The 23,855-nt window shown below is 37.1% G+C and overlaps 1 protein-coding gene across 2 annotated transcripts in view; it reads left to right on the top strand.

Annotated features, from left to right (window-relative positions):
- The window catches only part of nahoda (DOMON-like domain-containing protein nahoda), a 187,777-nt gene extending 164,522 nt beyond the window's left edge, over positions 1 to 23,255 (top strand). The window contains exons 5-17 of one of the 2 annotated variants that reach the window (XM_071598568.1): positions 2,330 to 2,463; positions 5,783 to 6,007; positions 6,498 to 7,325; positions 7,628 to 7,840; positions 9,696 to 9,953; positions 10,543 to 10,758; positions 13,376 to 13,617; positions 13,798 to 13,989; positions 14,107 to 14,251; positions 16,630 to 16,846; positions 18,901 to 19,163; positions 19,646 to 19,818; positions 20,675 to 23,255. In XM_071598568.1, coding sequence (XP_071454669.1) covers positions 2,330 to 2,463; positions 5,783 to 6,007; positions 6,498 to 7,325; positions 7,628 to 7,840; positions 9,696 to 9,953; positions 10,543 to 10,758; positions 13,376 to 13,617; positions 13,798 to 13,989; positions 14,107 to 14,251; positions 16,630 to 16,846; positions 18,901 to 19,163; positions 19,646 to 19,818; positions 20,675 to 21,193 — 3,625 coding nt within the window. In that variant the 3' untranslated portion in view covers positions 21,194 to 23,255. The remainder of the gene's footprint in view (positions 1 to 2,329; positions 2,464 to 5,782; positions 6,008 to 6,497; positions 7,326 to 7,627; positions 7,841 to 9,695; positions 9,954 to 10,542; positions 10,759 to 13,375; positions 13,618 to 13,797; positions 13,990 to 14,106; positions 14,252 to 16,629; positions 16,847 to 18,900; positions 19,164 to 19,645; positions 19,819 to 20,674) is intronic. The other variant, XM_071598569.1, reaches the window with a different exon arrangement.
- Positions 23,256 to 23,855: the final 600 nt, after the last annotated feature.

A 23,855-nucleotide genomic window follows, 5' to 3' on the forward strand; every position in this document is an offset into this window, starting at 1 on the left:
CTGCCCAACGTACATACCGAAGTGACGTTGGGAATCATTTTAAAACCCTGGTGGTGTTGTTGATGACGGGGGTAGACCAGAGGTGACGTGTCTGCCTGTAGGGCAAAAGATCGCTGGTTCGATCCCCGTGACCTACGAAAATATTTCAGCGTAGAAAAAATTTGTCGATGGTTTTTCGGAATGAGGCAACGAGAGAAATAATCCCTGAACCCAGCACTTTCACCATTAAATACAGTAGAATGGAGGATCGCAGTAAAACCAATCCTAGGATTGAAATACTGATGTTGATGAATGGTGATGTCAGATAATGGTTTGCTCAGAATACCGCAAATAATGAATTCACATGGAAGAAACCGAAAGCAATCTACATCTACGGCGTGCCCTACCAGCCGTGTGGCGTGGAGTAATGCGGCAGGGAGTGATAGGTCACAATCGTTTAGAAATAAATACATCTTAACGTAGCTTAGTGGTTCGCAGTGAGGTTCATCGGCCGTAGTTTTTTCATTGCTTAGATTCATTTTTGTTGTGATCGCAAATCGCACGACAAAAATAAAAAAAAAGCCCGAGTCGACTGGTGCTGCTGTTTGATCTCCCTTATCTTATCCGATTGGTCAAATCTTTCGATAAAATGAGGGGGCTTTCAATGATTTCATCTTTGTCAAAATATCCTAGTTCCTTATTGTCCGCGTCACGCTCGCTTTGTTATCGTAACATTTTTTCACAAACCTAGCGAACTTTTTTCGCAGCTGTTCTATCTCCTTCATTAACTCCTCTGACAGGTCCCAGATACGTACTTGCCGCCTATTCCAAATGCGGCCTCACCAGTGCCAAGTATCACCTTACCCTTACTTTCTTATTACATTTTCCTAAAACCCGACAAATGAATCCAAGTCTCCTCTAGGCGACTCCAACAAATTGGGAAATCGAGAACTAACCTATGTGATATCTGCTTAACAGAGGACACCGCCAAACACAGAATTGAAAAATGTATCCGTCATGAAAAAACAAAACTAGAAATATGGCATAACATGGCGGTGAAGAAAATTAAATTGCGCGAAATAGTATTATTCTGCTTAAACACCAATTGTAAACTCCTATTTGATTTCGTCACATGAGTGGTAATTAAGCAATGTAAGCAGACACATCTGACACATTTCACTGTCAGTGTAAATTTTCCTATTTAACGTGCTCTACAACTAGGCGAAAAATCAAAATATATCATACGTTCACGATACAAATTATTTTTATCTATATATATTATGTTGTATGTTTCTGTACTTGTGCTGATTTTTGTGAAAATATGTACTAATTGTACTTGAAGTGCCTAAATTCTAATGTTCTGTGTATTCTGTGAATGGTTAAGTGTGTAATTCCAAATGTATTATTATGTATGTTTTGGATACTTGAGAGTTTATGTAAATAACTGTTTAAAAATCTCATTTCGGGTAACTTTGGCGATTGAAGACAAAAGGGGAATTTAAGCGTGAGAAGGTATCCCCTCAATCAACATATAGCAGTGTTGTATAACTATGTATGTTGCTACTGGAATAAACTATTGATCTACGGGGAGGAGACTCACCGTAGTATTTAAAAAAAAACTTCCGAATATGCTCTCTCCGAGATAAAAGTTGTGAGGTTAACCTCAGTACCTCACTTGTTCCGAATATTGTTTTTCGACCTTGTCAATATTGTACGTGGTGTTGGGTTTCTCGTTTCTTTTTCCACTAAATGCCATTATTGTACTTTGGAGGTTAGATATACATTAAATGATCTAAAAGCCTAAGGAAACTAAACGAACTGAACATTATTAATTTTCTGACTGCGGAAGGTAAATGTCAAAGGGTGATTTTAACACTTCATATCAGGATGTAACTCCGAGGGTTAATATTTGCCTCTTGTAATTTTCGATGAGGAGGTTACAAATAATCTGAGCTTAATAGTATCATACCCATCTGTTCATAATATTACATGAATTGAGAAACACCGAGTTACCCAACAGTTTGCAGGCTGCATCGAGGGTGTGTGGCGGGGGGGCACTCTGGTACCAATCATTCATGCACAAATATGATTTCATTATTAATTTTCTCGCACGTACAAACACATGATCACATCTATATTCATCTGGCAGTGACGGGTGCGTTTTACCAAATCATTAAATTTTACTTCTCAATATATGTATGTACTTCGGAATTTCCCGTAAGATTAAAAAGGGATTCTTTTCAAATGTTTCTGAGTGATACTGGTTCTAACGTTGATTTTTGAGAAAATTATCCTAAAATTCTGCAAACTTTCATTTTCTTGTTATTCTGAAACGACCTCTTACTTTCAGGGCCCAGTCCTTCCCTGTTCGTTTGCCTTCGGATTTTACGTGCAAAGATTGCACCGTTCGTCTCCTGAGGCAAGCACTGGAGTGGTCCAGCTCCTACAGGTTCTGGTCATGCGCTGATGTGGACGTCCTCACGAGTAAGTTTAACCTTTCATATTGATGAAATTTGACCTCTCTTCCTTTGGTGAGTTATTTGCGGTCAAGAGGATATTTGCTGCGGTCTCACTACTCTTTGAATTCCTCAGATTTTGACGTTGGATAAAAGTTTCAATTCAGCTGTACATAAAACTATATTAAAATACTGCATATTAAAAATGTGCAAACTTGGTACTTTTGATAAACCATGTTAAGAATTATTAAAATAACCTCGGAAATTACTACTGTTTTTCTAGAAATTACTACTGTTTTTTCTAGAAAGTTCATTGTGGTAAATTTCTTCGCATTTGACACATTGTTCATCCTCTCAATTTAATTAGTTGACTAAAGAATTCAAGTTTGTTCGGTTTTCATTTTTTCAAATAGTGTTATTGCAGTAAATATCTTTGTGCCAAAATTAAATAGTTGTTGTTAAAATATATTACCATGTGTTTTACAAAGCCATAGGTCATAAATATGTGCATGCTGCCGAAATATCCTCGCACTACAAATATTTGCGAACTAGTCGGCCAAGTTATTGTGACTAAAAAATCCGTTCACTTGCCAACCCATAAGACCTGGAGTTAATGACCACAGACGAGATCGTTTGCATCTATTGTGGTTCGGTTTCAGAGAAACCTTCTGACAAACAAAGGCTTAGAAGAAAATAAAACCGCCTGAAGTTGTGGCAGTTAAAAATAAGCGCATTCTTTTAATTATTATTGCAGAAATGTAATCCTATGATATGTCCTTATTATTTCTCTAATTCAAGGTATTGTCTGCATTTGGTCTACCAATGTCCATTATCCTATTTCATTCATGATATTAAATGTATGGAATCGGCGGAAGAATATCGTTTTCCAGTAAGGGAGTGCATCGAATTTTATTCTCATCCATGGCCTTTGTCTTTGAGCATAGTCTATTTCGATCATCATTTTCCCCAATTTTTTTAATCTCCTTGTAGTTGCACCCGTCAGAATGTATCAGTTAAATTGTAATATTTCCTCCCGCCGTTCTTTGTATTCCATTCATCGTATGTTCACACATACATACTATTCGCATTTGTTAATTGCTAATAACTGTTCATACCCTCTCCTCTCTTCATCTGCAATCTAATGTTTCCTACCGCATCATCCGAAGAAAGTGTGATTTATGACTTGTGTAATGTCCATAAAATAGAAAATTATGTATCTATTTGGGTGAAAACTAAGGTAAGAGTGAACTATTAAACATTTTAAGAACCATGACGCAGTCCAAACTTCTACGCAATCGATTACTGCTCAATTAAAGTGGGAGCTGAATTTTTAAATTGATGACTTACATTGATTCAGAGTAAAGTTATCTCTTTCTCGCCTTCAGGTACCATTAATTATTTCATTTCAGTTGTCCATGCCTATTTTGTGTAGCCGGCACTCTTTTTTCTGCTTAATTTTGAACTACTATTAAAATACTTTCATTTTATCGGCTAATGATGATATATCTACGATAGATGAGACAAAATAGTGTAAGGAAGTGGCGACGTGGTAATCCAGTGGTTGGTGCATTCGGCGGTTTCCATTTCCAGATAATGTCTCTAGAAATCTGCAAGCAACCAAAAACTACATGATTTTCCGGATACCCGATCTTCCTCGAAATTGAAATTTATTTTCCTTCTTTGAGTTATGAGATTCGCAACCCGTAGTGCATAATACAAGGACATGCGAGGAGAGCTCAACCATCGCATCGCGCATCCAACAAGCTTCAAGGTGATTGGTAGATAGTGGCATCTACAGCGATGATGCTTAGAACGCATAGGTGAGTCAACGAAGTTATTTCCTCCCATAACGCAAATACTGCACGTCTACATTATTTGAAAAACGGTTCGTCCATCATTGTACAGATTGAAATTATCGTCAAGGGCGGCGAGGGAATAATTTGAAAGTCACATAGGATGAAACAAACTCTTTTCAGCCATCACATTTCCATGGCTGGATCATTTTACACTTTCATTTTTTTTACTCGCATACTTGGTTGAGAGTTCGTCGTATATATATCCCCGGTCACCGGCAATGTAACGAGGGCATATTTCATTGAGCCTTAGAATCTTATTACTTCGTCAGAGAGAAAACTTTCCGGAGTTGCCCCTCGTTAACTTCGGCCCCACACCTGGCCTTATCGAAGATGCGCGGAAATTTATAGGGCAGTCAGGCGAGAATTGCTATGGGCCGAGCCTCGCACCTTGACTCTGAGATCATCGAAGGTTCGCCGCCGTCATCCTCACCTGCATTCACTGCAGCAAGACCGCCGTAACCATGGCGGTTTACCCGGTGCGGTTCTTTTTCATTCCATAAGTTGACCTCGAATGTCTACGCCAAAATTAATAATTTTCTTCTGCTTAGTTATGCTGTTAATGCTTTATGGATGATGTCTCGGTGGTTAACCACTGAGATATCACGCGTAAAGCATTCCCAAATCCTGTTTTAATCGTATTATACTACCGTGGTGTGAAGTATCTAGAAGGCACTCTATAGGCGTATCATTCTTGAGATAGGATGGGATTGAGTTATTTTTGATCTTTCACATAAAACCTCGTAAATTAATGCTTTCAATTTTCTGTACATGATTATGGTAAAAATGTCTACGCATAATATAATCATCGTAATCAACCCAAAGGTTGGCTTTTTAGGTGAGGGTAGGGTGGTCAGATCCTCTCGAAGCCACCTCTGATACCCCAATAACCATTCAGCTTGGGTAGAGATGAGGGATTCCAGAGTGATGTTGAATCCAACCCAAAACCTCCAGTCATGATTCGCAATCATAGAGCTGAATGGCCTATGGTTGCGAATGTATTTTTAAAAATTTAATGATTGAAGGTGAACAAGACCTGAAAAATAATATTTACTGTTATCTCAGTTAGCCCATCAGTGTATTTAGGAAATATCGGTAACAGCTGAGAGTAAGGCAACCTGGGGGCACCAGGTTGTAGTAAAAAAATGCAGTGCCACCATTAGAAAGATATAATCCAAATTGCAGGAAAGAGATATTTTCATTCTTCTTTCACGTTTATTACAGTCTTCGGTGACAATAGGTTAGGTTTAACCAATTTTGGGAAACAGGCAGTCTGCGCAATATTCATCAAAGCTCACTTTAAAGGAAATTCCAGGAATGCTGTATAGTATTTTAAAGCCTTCGAATCAGAAAGTCTACCATTGAATTAATTCTAATATCTTCTCAACTGTCTTCAATGTAATGATTCTTTCACATTCTAATTGCCCTTCTGAAGAATAATTTATTTTGCAAATGAACTAGTTTTTAATGGCCTTCTCTTTTTCATTTTTCCAGGGTCTGAATTTAAGGAGGATTGCAGTGGTCATGGCCGGTCCAGTGTGGGTAGGTGCCGATGTGAGAAACTGTACCGTGGATCTCGATGCCAATATAAGGACGAATGCAATGCTGATGGAGACTGTGGAGCCCAGAGGGGAGTTTGTGTTGATGTGGAGGCCACAACATCGCCCCGGAAGCAGTGTTACTGTAAGCCAGGATTCTTTGGCAAAGACTGTGCTAAAAGTGAGTGTTATTTTAATATTATGGAAAAGAGCAAAGTAGAATAGAATTAATATAAAAGAATTTTTAAATATAATGTCAGCAGTAATTTTGCAAAATAAATTAATTATGCATCGGCTGTGTTCATCACATTAAAAACATTTTTGACAGCTGAAAAAGCTTATGGAACTCCAGGTGGAGTCCTTTGATGGCTTCAATTCATGGTGTCCTACAGGTCATTCAGACAGTCATTCAGGAATGAGTGGCCAGATTCTTCCCAGTCGCCAGCTACAATACCAAAAATATCATACATCCGTGGGTCAATGCAAATTTCAAAATGCCAACACTCAGACTGAATTCATCTTAAGACTCTCTAGTGAAGAATAACTGATTTGATGTACAATTGAGTAAATTTAACAAATGAATTCTTTATATGTGGAAATAATTTTTTTTAATATTTTTTTTAATTATTTAAAGACAAAAACAGCATTAATCTGATTGTTCACTATTTTAGGATCACCGATAAAGCTCCAGTCAGGTGAATCAAACAAACCCACATTAAGAAGCCAAGCCAGGACAACCACTAATAAACCACCAGCAGCCAGTAACTTCCCTGGAGGTCTTGATCTATCTGGTCACTCCCGCCGACAGCTTACCCCTGACTTGTCTCTGTATTGGCGAATAATCCAAGATATGGATGAACTTGAAATTGCCCTCATAGCCAATGGAACTAGCTATGTTGCCATTGGTTGGCGACCCCAATCCCTCACGACTGCCTGCAGAGATTTTCCTCTCATCGGCAATGGCGAACATGAACATGAGCAAGCTGGTGCTCATGCAGAACCAGAACCCGCAAGTGAGCCAGCAGCGGATGCTGAACCTGAACCACACAGCAAACCAGAGCCAAGCAGTGAACCGGAACCTAAGAGTGAGCCAGAACCAAACAGTGAGCCAGAACCTAACAGTGAGCCTGAACCAAGTAGTGAACCAGAGCCCAGCAGTGAGCCGGAACCCAGCAGTGAGCCAGAGCCCAGTAGTGAGCCAGAGCCCAGTAGTGAACCAGAACCAGCTCCAACAACTGAGACAACCACCCGAAGGATAATCCGTGGACGCCCTCTAAAGAGGCAGTCGCAGACAAACTCACCCCATTATGATGATATCCGTGTCACACAATCCCGCAGGGTGGTTTTGAGTAGGAATCCACCAACAACGGAAATGACCAAGGTCGAGCCTGTAGGGGATGGAGAAAGTGTTGAAACAAGTGTTTCCTTCCAAGTGAGCACACGGCAGCAGAGGATGCCTGCAAGAGGGAAGAGGGAAACTGCGGAAGGGGCTTCTCCAGGTATGATTTCGATATGTTTTTGTTCTTGGAGACATAATTAAATATATTTTACGTGTGTCACAATACTATTAGATGAATGTTCACATTGACAAATATGTAATCCGCCAGCCAAAAATCTTTCCTCAAGAAAGTTTTGTTTTGCATTTTAAAGGTAATTTCAGTGCAGGATAAGTTCTTATTGTGATGTTGACTCAGGCAAAGTTACTACTTCACATTTATTTTCAGTTCCAGTGCTGTACAGTAACAGCAATCAGAGCAGCTAAATCATAAATTTATGAGTCATCTATTGTTTCATGTTCTAGAGCCAGAACCATCATCAGAACCAGAGCCATCATCTGAGCCAGAGCCATCATCTGAGCCTGAACCGAATGCTGAGCCGGAGCCCAAATCGGAACCAGAACCTAACTCTGAACCAGAGCCCACATCAGAGCCAGAGCCAAAATCAGAACCAGAGCCAAACTCAGAACCAGAACCTAATGCAGAGCCAGAGCCAACAGGCAATGGGCATCCAAAGGGTGAATTTCTGACATTACGCTAGGCACATCTACATATTTTTTCCAAATTATATTTATTTCACATTAATCTGAAAACAGAACTTCGGCCTTTACATTGAACTTTTAACAATTATATAACAAAGACAATCACAAACACCCAAGCCCTAGATGGAGAGAAACCTACCTTGGCAGGAATCGAACCCGCGACCTCTGAGTTGGCAGGCCTTACCCCAGCTCAACCAGGCCCGGCTGATATTGTATTTTTCTGTGTCCCATGATAAGATTAAATCTTTGAAAAGACTTGTGCTGTCTTTTCATGTAAGGAGTGAAATTTCTAGCAAAAGAAAAGTCTATTTGTTATTGAAGGACATCTTTGAATGTATGAAAGAATGTTTTGTCTTATCTTGAATTGCATTTATATTGTGAAGTCATCTGACAACTTTCCCTAGCATGATATATCCACTGATACTAGGTGGGTATGCCCAGTTATCAATTGCTTACCACTATATCAATTTTATTGTACATTAATTCTTATAGAATTATCAGTCAATTACCCTGTTTCAGCTGATACACAATGATGGTTATACTAATTTGAATGGGTTGACTTCTATGCTGACAACTACACAGGTGGTCACATCATCGCAGAAACATATCTTGATGACCACTCAACTGCTGTTTATAATAACTACTATATTTCTGTAGAGATGCCATTGCACTTATTTTAGTCCTTGATATACATTGAATTGGTGTTGGGAGAGCAGAACAGAGCAGACCAATAAAGTAGCTCCTGGCTCTTTAGTAATTAGTATAGACTTTCTGTTTGGAACTGAAAAGACTTAAAAAGATAAATTTAATAGCATACCCCTTCTTCATAGAGAAATTGGCATCAACTGGACTGCTTGGGTGAATCATGCCATGTACATATTATAATAGAAAATGGTCAAATCAAATGTATAGTACAAATATGGGCATTGTCATGATTTTCATGCAAATGGCATCAACACTCTTCAGCCTCTTGAAAACATATTTTTTGTAGATAATATTTAATTAAAGTAATCATCCATTGTTCTTAGAAATATTGGAGTATTCAAAAAATACCATGGCGGTGTAAATTTTATAAAATATTTACTTATCCCTTCTACTTTTTAACCAATTGTCAAAATAATGAAATGGCTTGAACATGTGAAATAATTTGATCTTTTATATCATCCATGATCAAGTGAAAACACTGTGAGTTTTTGTTTCCCCTGTGGCTCTTAAAAATTTAATTTTGAAAAAATAGGTCAATGGAAAAAATTTGATACAATAGTCTAAAGCTGGTCACACAGTACTGGGCTTTCATAGGTGACCTCAGGAGGAATCCTGCCTCCCTCCTTGACTTCCTCACTGGAAAGGTACACTGCTCATTTTTGAAAATTGGATTGTTTGACAGCTGCCAGTAAAACTAAACCTCAAATCATGAAAAAGTCTTTTTAATTCTTAGTAGGAAATACACTAAAACCCACCATTCTTCATTAAGTTTTCAAAAAATGATGGCCAAAATTTTGTCACATGATGCCAGTCTGTGTGCATGTAACAATATAAAATGGAATTTTCACATTCATTCTACCCCAACTCACACAATTACCAATCTACTGGTGTAATGAAGACCATGAGGACTTTCATTTGATATTTTATGCTAATGTTAATGCTTGTCAATATCACTGAGAGGTATTATTTATTGTGTTTCACCTTGATTTTCCTTTAGTATTTTTTAACATGCTGAACTGATGAACACAAAAATGCATCATTAGGTTTTCATTTTGGTCTTTGATGTATGAAACCCAAAAGAAGCAGATAGGATGTTCTAACAATTTGTTTCATGTAATGTTCACAGCATCTGGAAAGAAAGACCATCCTCCCGCGAAGCCTAAGAGTCCATGGTCACCACGACATAATTTCCATGCAATGGACTGCACAGATATTGTGATTGGATCCGCACGAGGGATGGCTGGGCGGGTGGGCGATTACTACACTAGAGATCGCTCAACACCACGTCATGATGAATTCTGGGGAGGATCTTCTGATTTAACTGCTGCCTTGGCATTTGAAAAGGATGGTGTTACGACTGTTGTCTTCAGAAAGAAGATGAAAGGTATATTTTCATCTTATTAGTCAGCTAGTTTAAATGTTTCCCAGTAAAAGTAGGTTAAATGAAAAACTTGCATACATGTATATGTTTTCAATTTCCTAAAATTCATTAAAACTATCCTGTTATTTTTCCTGCATTTAAATTTTCCTCCCCTTAAGTCTGTAATTATATCTACTCCAAGTCTCCAGCTATTCCAATGGTAGTTCAGTTTGAATTAATTTTTCTCCAATGACTGTTTTTGCTCCACCTCTAATTTATTTTTCATTTCAGCATGTAATAGCAAGATTGAAAAATATTTTGTCCTATCCTGAATTGTATTACAAAGTCATCTGGCAATTTTCTTTAACTTGAGCATGATGTGTCCACTGATGAGATGGGGAAATTCTCTGTTAAATGATTATTATTTATTATATTATAATTAATTGTAAATATTGATTTCTTTCCCCTGTATCTATTTTATTGCATATTATTTTGATGATTAGTTGACTATTCTGCATAATATAATTTATTGTAAACCTACATTCTAAAAATTTGATTTTCCTAAATGGTTAAAGTTGTTAATTTTATTTTCAACCTTCCTTTTTTCTATTAGCTACCCACCCTTCAGATCATTCGATTGAAGAAGGCCCCATGCATGTCATTTGGGCCCTTGGTCAGGAGCAAGGGCAGGGGCGTTCATATATCCATTCACCACCTTCTGGTCTTGAGACACTCGATAAAGCCTCAGTGCCAGATTTCTACCGCCCAGATGAACTGAAATACCATGGGCATGGGACACAGCGAGGAAAGACTGTGATAAACTTCTATGGTGAGTGTGTAATTGTTCATAGATACCTTCTGAAGTTTCTCAGGGATGTTTTTATTTAAATCAATGGCAATAAACTAAATTACCCATTAATTACTAACTCTATAGATTATGCATATGGATAAAAATTTCAATATGTGTACGTAAATAGTATATCACCGTAAATACAGAGGTTGAAGTGGAAGCTAAGATTTTTAATTGGAACTGGATTTGCTGCTACATCATTGTGGTTAATTATTATGTGGGCCATGGTTTTACAGGAGAATAATGTTTCATTATACTTAATGTAGTTTTTCACCAGCTATCTTTCATGCCGGCTCTTATACAGCCTACTTGTTACTATTAAATTAGAGACACATTTCCTTGATTTGAAATTACTAAGAATTTGCATTATGGAGAGAATTTTTGGTTTTCAGTGTCCATTATTACTTTAAATTTTTCTTGAATGGAACCAGCTTGGTCTCCAAGTATTCATTCTTTTGGTGCCTCTTACACTGTCTGTTTACTTGTCCTAATGCTAAATCTGAGAAATAGCATTACTTTATGATAATCCTTAAAATTGGTTGTAAAATTAGTAATTAATATCTTGCATAATATATTTATTAAGTCTCTCAAGGGATTTGGTATGGCACACAAACACGGAAGTATATGTGTGGAATGGTTGGGGTAGAGGAGAGGCTAAAGGGGAGCAGAGATAGGGAAGGAGTGAGAGGGAGGAGGTGGAATTGACACATAATCGGTGAAGAAAACAACTTGCTCACCACACCTATTGCAACATCGGAGAACCAGGTTTCAACTTACAAAGTTGTAATCAAGATCCTGCAAGTCGAAACAAAGGCCACGCACAGCAGAACTCATGCGGAAGAACAAAGTATTCACCTTTCCGATTTGAATCGCTTCCACAAAGTGACAATTCAGACCATTCTCATTTGTGAACGACATTAAGACCCGGATGCTGTTGGGCCATACTGAGCCAAATGAATGCCATTTCAAGGGTTTTTAATTCTATAGGATTATCGGATGGGGGAAAGGGTTCTAGAACGGAAACATTGTAGCCCTGGTTGAAGGGGGTTTTATGATGGAAAGCATGTTTAGGGATGGGGAGACCCGTGGACGGGGAGGAGTGATTGCACGAGGCACACTGGTTGGTAATCCTAAGGTTCAGGGGTGTGGAACATTGGCCTATGTAAAAGGCTGGGCAGAGTTTACAGGTCAGAAGATATCCAACATTCTTGGATGTGCAGCAGAAGTGGGGGAAGGGCGGGAGAGAGTTAAAAGGTGGGATGGAGTGGGGTGGAGTGGTGAAAATAGGGCAGGTTTTATATCTTCCTTGATGACATGAAGTGGGTATGGCTCTGGGGGTGTGAGGGGATTTTGAGAGCGGCTTGGTGGATTTGAGGAGATCTGCTAGGTTGGCGGGCCATTTGAAGGTGACAGAGGGGCATTTGGGAAGATGGTTGGAGGCAGTGTTGTGATTTTTGAGGATGGGGTGGGGTACAGGTCTTTGAGGACGAATTTGAGGGACTAAATGCCAGGGAAGTAGGTAGTACAGACTTGAGAGTGGGTGGGAGTCTGTGGTTGAGGCAGGCTTGGGGGTGTAGGAATGTTTGAGTATTTTTTTATGGAAGAGAGAATCTGGGTATCCTCGTTGGAGGATGGAGGGGTGAAGTTTATTGAGGTATTTGTTCAGGGATTTGGGATGGTTGCAAATATGGTGACCGCAGATAGAGAGGGAGTAAGGAAGGGAGCGCTTGGTATGGGAGGGGTGGCAACTGCTGTAATGAAGATATTGTTGTTTATTCCTCGGTTTAGTGTGGACAGAGGTCAGGAATTTTTTATTGCTGAGGGGAACATTGACATCGAGGAAGGTGATCTGAGAGGATAAAATGGTCGAGGTGAAGGGCAGAGATGAGGAATCATTGAGTTGGGAGATGAAGGAATTGAGGGAATCTATACTATGTGGCCAGAGTAGAAAAATGTCATCAATGTATCAATAGCTCAAGTGGTTCAAGCATTGGTCTTGCAAGTCAAAAGATCCATGGTTCAAGTCCTGATGAAGGAAAAATTTTTGCACTTGTGATCTGCATGATTCCACCTTCCCCACATCTCCTGTCTTTTATATTTGTTCCTCTCCCTTTTCCTTATATCTATTTCCATGTGAATAAATAAATATATATATATATATATTATATATTTATATTATATATATGTATATATATATATATATATATATATATATATATATATATATATATATATATATATATGTATATTTATTTATTTGTAATTTAGGATAGGGAATAAAGGGAGACAGCTTTGCCTTTTCTGAATTTGGGGCTGCCATCTTTCAGCATCACATGTTCACATAGAGATCCTTACATTGTGTTAGTCTGTTAGTGACTGGAACACCCTCTCTACAGTTTAGGAGTCAAGAATGCTATTTTGGCATTTGATCCTTGCCTACCTTTCACCCTTATAGCTTCCGAGGTGTTAAACTGCTCATGAAAATGTTCATCCATAAATAAAAATCAATCGTCTTGTAGGAAAATACATTTTAAATTCTTCCACTCTTATTGATAACTCCTTTCAATCTCATAATTTTTTAATTCGTAAACTGCAGAAGTGGACCGAACAGGAGGAGGAGGAGGTTTGGAGGGATCTCATGAAGTTTCTGATGCTGGAGAAGGATGTGGAGGGTCATGGAAGGCTCCAGCCAATTGTGACACATCCAAGCATGGTGACTGCGAGTATTTTATCAAGTGGGAGCCGTGGGGCAAAGGTGGAGACTTGATCAAATTCACAATCCAGACAACTCACACCGATACATGGACTGGAGTGGCATTTTCAAAGAACACAAGGATGGTATGATATGAATTTATCAATCCTGGATTTGGTTGCCTGATTGCTTCCCCCACCACTGAGATTACTTCACGTTTATCTCATCTTGTTCTTAAAATAATACAAATCATTGTGGAATATTTATAGCATGATATGAAAACCCTTTAGTAAAATTCTCCTCCTTTTCTGTCCCTGTTAATTTAGTCCCAAACAGATGCTATTATTGGTTGGGTGGATACTGCCACAGGACTGCCATTTATCATGGACACTTGGATTACTGGTTATCAACCTCCTCGTCTGGATAAGAACCAGAATATTGATAAAATAGCTGGAAAGATTGAGGATGGCACTACAACATTGACATTCATAAGGAAGAGGCACACAGGAGACCATGATGTAAGCTACATAAATATATGCCTTATATGTGAAGCATTGCTGCTATCCAAAGCTCATCAATGTCATTTTCCTTTATGATATTCCTATATTAACAATTCTCTTATTTTTTTACATTAGGACTTATCATTTAGCGATGATTGTCTGTACTTCATGTTCCCTGTGAGAGGTGGAATGAAGCATGATGTCAGTAAAAGACTATTTATCCACAATAGCAATCCAGTATTGTCTCCAAAGAAGATATGTATTAATGCCTGTCCTCATGGTAAGATTTAAATTAATATTGGTTATTTTTAATACAATTCCTTATTCTTATGCATGTATTTGTATTCTATGGGATGTAAAAGCCTTTCAATAAACTTGTGATCTCACCTTTGTGCTGGTAGAAGGCTAGCTTATCTTTTTCGGATATGCATATTGTAGACGTATGATTGTGATCAGGGAAATTCAGTACTATGTGGGTGTGTTTATTGCTTCAATAAATGGAGGGCCATTGGCCTCTTCTCTCAGAAATATCTTTGCTCTGGCCTTACGACCAAAAAGTATACCAACAAAGTCCTTGCATGAAAATTCTATGGAGTTAGTACTACGAGGATAGTTTGAAAGGTTCTTGGAATAACAATCAGATGTCAGCGCTAGTGCAACGAGTTTCCCGCTTAGTAATAGGTAATCTTTTATGAGTGACCATGTAATGTGCCAGTGCTCAGGGAAGATCTCTGTGCTGCAGATGCCTCTCTGTGGTTGTTCCCATGTAATAATTAGCAAAGATGGAAAAAATTGAGATTCGAGCAGAGGTTAAATTATTCTTATGAAAGCAAAAGAATTTCATGCTGCCCTTTGGAACACTCTGCTCATTCATATTCAACTAATGCCAAGTGGACAAACAAGATTAAGTTTGGTTCAGACAGCTAAGATGATGATGATCCGAAAACTGGTTGGCCAAAATGTACCACTACCCCAGAAATTATTGCAGAAGTGCATGAAATTGTCATGGAGGATCGCCGATTGAAAGTGCAAGAAATTGCTGAAGCTGTAGGGATGTCATTCAAATGGGCATACCTCATTTTAACAGTGGATTTGGATATGAGAAAATTATCTGATAGATGGACTTTTGATGCAGGATCACATCTGCATCAGAATGGAAATTTTACAAATAATGTTTGAACCATTTTGAGAGCGATGAAAAGATTTTCTGTGCTGGTTTTTGACGGTAGATGAAACTTGGGTTCACTGCTATACTCCAAGACAACGCAGCAGTCAAAGCAGTGGAAACATGTTGGGTCAGCACCATCAAAGAAAGCAAAGGCAATACGGTCAGTCAGAGAGGTGATGGCTTCATTTTTCTGGGATGCAAAAGGGATTGTGCTGATAGATTACAGATATTACTGTATCTTCCCACTGGTCATACAATTAAAGGATAATACTTTGCTAACCTCCTGGACCAACTACAGCAAAATATACATGAATAAAGGCGAGGCTTTGCAAGGAAGATAGTCATCGTTCATCAAGACAATGCATGCCCACTCACAAGTTTAATTGCCATGGCAAAAATAGGAAGATATGAATTGTTGCCACACCCCCTTATTTGGCTCCATCAGATTTCCATCTCTTCCCCAAGCTCAAAATTTTCCTCAGTGGATTGAGATTCTCTTCAAACCAAGACCTAACAGCCAAAGGAGAAAGGTATTTTGCAGACCTGAAGGAGTCCAAATTTTGAGATGGGATGAAGGTATCAAGAACTTCCCTGGACCAAGTGCATTAGTGTACAGGGAGGCTATATTGAAAAATAAAAAAATTTTGCCGAGGTAAGTGATTTATTTCTATTCCATTCCGAGAACTTTTCAAATTACCCTCGTAATTAGCGTAATTCTTTCCTGACTTTCTCGGCTCTTTTTACCAGTTAACATACAGTAGGGTGACCAACAATGGTAAAAGTGAGAAGATAGTTTAATCCTGAATATATTTGCTAATTAATGTTCTAGATTGAGTTTTTGATTCTCTCACTATTTCACTGAAATTTTCTAATAGCAGACGATGTTTGCACTTCAAATTTCTATTTACCTATACTATTATGCAATCATAGTCCAGTGGGTAGAGCGTTGGACTGCTGACCGGAGGGTCCCGGGTTCAGTTCCCGGGCAAGGCACTCTGGGCACCTTCAGCTCCACCCAAGCTAAAGTGATTTTTTGGGTACCAGGTCTTCCTGGGAAACCATAACTGGCACAGGGAAAGGAACTGGCCCCCCTACCCTGATGTGTGAATTTTCACACGCCGTATAGGGCTTAGTACTGGGTGATCTCTACCATCACCTACTAAACCGACCTGCGGGTTGATTACTGTGTTTATGGTTTGTGGTTTATTATACAATCAATCAGCAGTTGTAAGTTGAATCTGCAGAGAAAGAATGTAATATCTGGGTACATTCTGGAAGTTATTGGACAATTTCAGTATGTTCTTTTACTCATTAAAGAGGAAATGAAGTTATTTTTATGAGTGCAACATGTATATATGTTCATTTTTTACACTTACCCCACAATCCCTTGTGAAAATACAATTTTTGTAAAGAAGTGTGACTGATCATCTTGTTAAGATAGGATATTTTTATAATGAAATACATATTCACCATTTGGTTTTCCTTTTCAGCTATTAAAGATCCAGTTGAAGAAAAGAAACGCGAAAAAGAAGGGCTGTTGTCATATAATGTGCAAATGAAACTTATTGGTCTTGGGGTAGGCTATAAGGCACCAAAGCCATCTACTCCAGATTTTGATTTACTCGCTGATTCTGTAAGCAATGGAATGAAAGGTGCTCTTTCATCATTTCCTGGGTTTCATTCAGTAGAAGTGGAGCATTTTAAACAGTGAGTGCACATTTGAAATACTTCCAAAAACAGAATGCAGGTCTGATTGAAAGTCATCCATAATTTTTTAAAGAATTAAAATGACATTTATTACTTATACTTAACCTATTACCATCGATAGCCAGATTAAAAATAAAATATGAGGCCAAAATCACAGTATTAAATTTTAAATTTGTGGATATGCATTTTCTCCAATTTTTATTCATTTTCCAGTTTTTATATTCTTGATATATTGCAAGGAAAGTATATTTTAATGAAAAGATTATATACACTTTTAGATGTTGGCTTGAATTGAGGTTCCTGAATTACTTTTTGACTGCTTGCCCAATTATGTCAAGGTGTGTCTGTGTATATGTTGGGTTTAACTTGATCTCTTCTTATGAGGAGCTTGAACTGGTATATTTAAAATTTTCACATAGAGTGCATGAACTATTTAGATTTTACTAAGATCTACTCACCAGAAGTGACCAATTCAGAATTTTTTTTACTAGTGACAGAGATGTCATTCACTAAAAAAAAATTTTTTTTAAAGTGGGAGATCTGAGGATTATTTTTTCCAGAGTTTGACAGTAACACTGTACCAAAAATTTTTGAAAAAGATACAGAGATCCGAAAACTACTATTATCAAATTATGAATTTCAATGAAGCACCTTTGTATTTTTCTCAATAAAGCATGACATTATTAGCTATTACCATTGATCTTGCACCGTCATATGGATTGCGTTTTCTATTTTGATCACCATATGCTGTATCAAGTATGAAAAATTTCGAAAAGGTTGGTCTTATGTGGATTTTGAGTGTTTTGTCGGCCTTATGTGGTCACCATAGAAACCCCATTGATGGCACCTGCTCATTCTCTTTTTATGGCGATTGCCAAATCTCATCTGACCCAGAAGAAAAGGGATTTCTAAAACACAATTTATGTAAGGATGAAATGTAACTAGAGGTAATTTTGAAACCATTCTCCACCTTGCAGAGTGACAGTGAAAATTTTTTTTAAAGGTATGAGTAATGCAATTAGCTCCCATGAATTATTAAATTCTGTCCTTATCTTTTTCTCATAGAAAGGGAAACCATTTTGAGAGAGTTATGTATTGGCCACATTAGAGTTTTTCATTAGTAACAATAAAATTGGTTGGTGCATCTATTTAAACTGATTCTACACACGTCAGTGCTTTCTCTTAACAAACGGAGCCCAATCAATCATTTCCATTTTGATAATTACCAGTGAAAAAAATTTCTTTTGCATACAATATAGTTGAGCTACATTTAGCTACGAGTCATAAATTAATTTCTTGGCATATTATAAGAAATATGAAGCATATATTTTTGTATGAATTAATTTTGAGAATATATGTTATGTCCATGTTATAAGGCAGAGTTAATAAATTTAAGAAATTTGTACATAGAGTTTACTGGTACAATTCGACAATGCACAAGAATATTAACACCATGCTACAATCAAAATGCTAATAAATTAATTGAAAACAAAATTCATGGTTCCACTTACAAAAATTAAGAAGCTCTCAAAATGTCTGGCAGTATTTGAAATGAAATAATTTCTCGTAGTAATTGAGATTTATATTACTGGTAAGTCTAAATTTTTGAAGCAACTCAAAGCAAGCAAAGTAAGTAAAAATTACCGTGGAATGCTTTTATGGCTGTATTAATACTTTTATTCGAACACTGCTCTTTGCAATACACCCCTCTACCCACAGGTATATGACCTGTGTGTGAATTCTATGGCGTTTGAAAGAAGGTCATGGCAGTTTCATTGATTTAATCATAAGTAATAGGTAGCATTCAAATATAAAGGTGATAGTTTTCAGGCATACTATGTTCAATTTAGTCTGAGATCTCTTTAATGATATACATTATGTATGCATATAACTGGATTAATAAGTGAAGTAACAAGTCACAGATGTGCTATTCATGGCTTTTGAATCTAATTTTATGATCTGTTCTCACCTTTACTAAGGAACTAATGAAACCATTTTAAACACTGTTTCTTTGAAAATTATTTTAATCACTTTTCTCTCTCCTTTATTAACAGGGAGTCAGATAATGTGATTGCTGATATGGAAGTTTATCTGGACCCTAAAAAGATGATGGTTAAGGGAATAACAGAGGCAAAAGGAGGTGAAAAAGGTCGATCTCTTGGAGACAATGAACCTTTGGCATTGGAGGATTTGAACCAAAATGAAATTGATGGTGCCAATAAAGAGCTAGAGACAGTCTTGCGGCAGGCAGTGAGCACTGGACGAGTTGGTGCTCTTACTGTAGAGCCAGGATTTTTTGTCTTCCAAGCCCAGTCCTGTAAGCTGATTCTTTTTTCAAGACATTTTTATTTTATGTTGTGTCTTAATATTTATTTGTCCAATTGAATACCCAATGAAATCTGCTATCTAAGTTTTTCTGTAATAAAATTTATGTTTTTAAAATTTACAAGTTTTCAAATGGCTAAAGCATTCTTACTGGTGTTATTTGATCTGAATATTTGGAAATGATTCAATTATGTGTGGAACAACTTTAAACTTCCAATTTTTTTTTTACTATTTGGCTCTTCAAGTTTCATTACTTGTAAACATTTGAGTTGTAATTCTCATCCAATGCATCAAAAAAACTTAAAAATATGGGACAGCTTTAAATATACCCTAAGAGTGAATTATTCAGGTTTAATGCTAAGTTGAATATAAAGCAATAAAGGTATTACTTGTCAATGCTTGTAGAGATAAGTTGTGAAAAAAATTAATGCTTCCTTAGATATTATAAATACTGACCCTTCATATATTTTGTAGTGACCTCAACTCCAGGAGCTGGAGAATCAACTGAAGGAGGATCCGATAGCATTCTTTCATCAACAAAGCTGTATATAGTCATTGGTTGTATAGCTGCATTAGTTTTTATTGCCCTTCTACAGGCAGGATGTACAATATATAAAACTTCAAGAGGATCAGCCCCAAATACTAAGGTAAGAACTAAGTTACAGTTAGAGCCATAAAAATGTTACCAACACTTTAGTACCTGTGTACAGCTAGTTCTTTTTACTGCATACATAAAATTGTGAACTTTGCCACAGTTGTAATTGAATGCAGTTCCTTCATTGAGTTGGTTTGATACTCTTGTGGGTAGTGCTGGGCTACTGACCAGAGGGCCCTGGTTCGATTCCAGGTGATGTCTCTAGGCACCCTCAGATTTATCCAAAGAGTGGTTTTTTGAGGTACCAGGTCTTCATGGTAAAGCACAAGTAGTAAGGGAAAGGAACAATAATTCCTCCTTCTACCCTGATGTGTGAATTTCATATGCCGTTACCCTTAGTATTAGGTGAACTGTAACCTCACTCACCAAATCAACCATTGGGTTGATTACCATAATTTAACTACATTGAAATCCAAATTATGTACTTTGAATAAGTTGAAAATTATTAAATAAGCCTGCCTTAACAAACAAACTAGCTAATTCATACTCCTTAGCAGTGTACTCCATTGCCATTATAACATTTCCTGGTAAATATGAAACATTTTTTGCATTGAAAATGGCAAAATATTTTCATCTGCCAAAGCTATAGTACGTAAAAATTGAGTGGAGCTTAATTTATACTGCTTAAAAAGAAACAATCATGATCATCTTGTGGATTGTTTCTTTATTAACCCAAATATTTCCCAAATCCTGCTTTGACTAGATATAGGTATTCTTCTGTGATGCAACGGAAGTACATATTTTCATTGGATGGGCTAATATTTCAGTATGACCTTGGCACTTAAAAACTCCATAAGTCAATATGAAATGGAGCAACCCTTTTAGGAATGGATCTGACTTTATTCCAGGAGCACCTCATACCCAGTTCTGCATGGAAAGATTACTCCACTACTGCCAACACAAATTACGCATTCGAGGCCTTTGAGGGTGAGGAGAAGGGACCCCTCCCCACTGGCACGACAACAACTGCTTCATCTGGGGGTCGGCCATCCCCTCTGCCACCGCTCAATGGTGGGGGTCCACACTATGGAGACTCCCGCTCGCTCCAGCGGTTGCCAAGGGCTGGAGGTGGTGGCTACGCCCTACCACGGGGGGCCACGACCCTCCCCCCGCAGGAAGTTCGTACCACATATTCCCTGCCAAGGGGAGCGCACAATGGTGGGGGTGGGGGAGGAGGTGGGGGTGGTGCATACCACACACAAGATAGGAGTGGACCCCGGGCTCACTACCGCCACGGTCCCCTACCTCACCGCCCCCATTCGCAGCAGAGCGAAATGCAGCCCGACTTTTACTTCATGCCCTCCCAGCGAAAATATTCAGGAGAGGTTGTGAGAGTGTATGTGGACTACAACAATCAACCGAAGTGAGAATGCTACCAAAATGTGCTCATTTTCTCAACCCAGCATGGTCATCCTTTCATTTCTGACTGACACTTATCTTTTAATCGGCAGCTCAAACAGAGTTAGTTGATGACAATGATGGCGCTGGTAGCTTTATTCAGCTGGTGCTCAATAAATAAAATCATGTCAATTTTAGGATACCTGAAGGTGGTATTTCCCGAGCAAGGATTCCACTCTGAAAGCATTACTTGAAGTTCTATGAAAGAATGATACACCGTATGTCTACTCATTACCTTGTAAATTTAGTGTCCCAGAATATTACAGATTGGAGAATATTTAACATAGCTCGGTGGACTTAACCATATAAAAATTTTTTGGCTGAGAAATCCAAATTATATATTTTTAAAAGTTTTGATGCAAAGAAAGACATGAGTATCTTCAAACAGAACCAACAATTAAATGATATGGAGGGAAATTATTTTTGTAACATTTGTAAATGAATTCATCCCTGAGAATAGTAGATTTAAGAGTAGTAATGTAAAGAATTATAGTGACTACTTAGGCATGTTTATAGAACATGTATGTATATTTTACACATGCCGAAAAGGACCATTTTGTGTGCTACTTTACCAAAATGTTAGAAATGGCATAAAAGTAAATCCCTTGTAAATGATGAATATTCCTTTCTAGAAATCACTTTTATTCCAACAAAGAATATTCAAAAAAGCATATAACTATGCATGAATGAGTCTTACCATTTTGTGAAATGTCCTTGTGGGTTCTATTTCAGATTTCACCTGAATAACTGCAAAGTTACATTTTTTCATGTACAAAATAATTCCAATGCCATCTGCTGAAAGAGTTTCATAAAAACTGAGATGTTGTATTCTCATTTGTTAGTCTTCAGGTATTTTTCAACGATATGGACTTTAAATGCTATTGCATTTTAGTAGGGGCATCTGGAATAAATTGAGAGTGTAGGATATACTTTGTTACTGCTAAACCAATATTATAAAGAAAACTTCCAGTGAAATACTATCTGGAAGGAATACTGTTTATACTTGTTCAACTATACATTTTCTATTCTAGTTTTATATTTTAATGTTATTCAGTATTTTAGGAAATGAAACTTGACTTTATATAGCATCACACATGTTTTTGTACAGTAGCTGCATACCTCATTACACAGCAGCAACATTAGAGAGCTTGGCATGAATAAGTAAAAAAGATACATCAATTTTTGTAAAATATACTTGTCATTTTTTTATGTACGTTAACTACACAGATCATTCCTCATTTTGTATTGCCACTACAAGAGAGGAATAAAATTCAGTAATATGAGAAATTTTAAAAGCATATCAGTTTTGGATGATGGATCTTGTTTACGTTTGAGTCTATGTGAAATTGATAAGTTTATGAGGCATGATTTTTTTAATGCATGCATCAATGCATCTTATTTATTATTCCTCTCATGATAAAAAAGTGTCAGTGTGCTTTTCTTTGAGGGTGAAATTCATTTTCTATTAGAAAAAAATAATAAAAGAGTCTTAATGAATACTGGATATATATTCTAAGTAATAGTGTGGCTCTTTCATTTCATTGAATGGGATAAGAGTTAAAGATTTTTCATTGAAAATATTTTGTGCGGTAGTAGAATAAATAGTGCATAGCTTTAATTTATAAATAAAATTTTTCTCCTTAATAATTTCTGGACAAATTTAACCTGCAACGTCTGATTGATTTTTCGTATGAATGACTATGGCTGGCATGTTTACAGGTATATATGCTTGAGTGTTGAATGTTTTGTAATACAAGCACAGAATTTTGAAATGTGTAATTTTTATGTAAATAAATCCGTATATCTCCAGATATTTAATTAACACAATTGGGCTTGGAAAACGTACATAATTATGGTTATTTAGGTTCACTCAACAGTTCTCTCTGAAATGAAAGTTTGTATTTACACAGATGGAAAAATCTCAAAAATTGTGTTTTCAATATGTAACTGATATTTATAATGGAACCATCACAGAAAGATGTATTCTTACTGCCTAGCACTTTATTAACATGTACATATTACAACATTTGATTTTCATGTGCAATAAAGAAGTTCATTATATTAATATATTTATTTATTAAAAGATTAAAAAGAACAAATGAAAAGACTTTACTGTCAATGTCATTGACTTGTTTTCTGATGGTTATTATAGTTGCTGCTCTCTATCTTATACCTTTTTACAAGGGATGCTGCATATATAATGGAATATAATTACATGGAATGTTTCAGATAAAGATATGAAAGGAAAAACCTTACTTCCTTAATTAAAAACAAAGTAAGTCATCAAGCAATGGAGATCCTGATAAACTGATGATTGGGGGATTTCTAATTCTAAATGCTTCCCTTTCTAATTATCGTATGTGGAGAATATCAGATCATATGTTTCTTCATTAGCTCTCTGAAGTCTAAGTGAAGCTCCATATTATATTAATGCTTTTCAGAAGTCAGATGTTTGTCTAGTAGGAAGAAAGCAAAGGAGATTTTTTTAAGATCATCATGGATTCATTTCCGCTGAAAATACGAAGGCTTTGGTGAGTTGCTCCTCCTATTTCTTTTCTCCTAGTGTTTGCCAGATGAAATTACTTCTTACAATATTAGATTGACTAACTAGTAATAGATAATAGGAAGAAT

The sequence above is a fragment of the Hetaerina americana genome, unplaced genomic scaffold, assembly GCF_022747635.1.
Source record: "Hetaerina americana unplaced genomic scaffold, ioHetAmer1.1.p SCAF_10, whole genome shotgun sequence".
Lineage (NCBI taxonomy): Eukaryota > Metazoa > Arthropoda > Insecta > Odonata > Calopterygidae > Hetaerina > Hetaerina americana.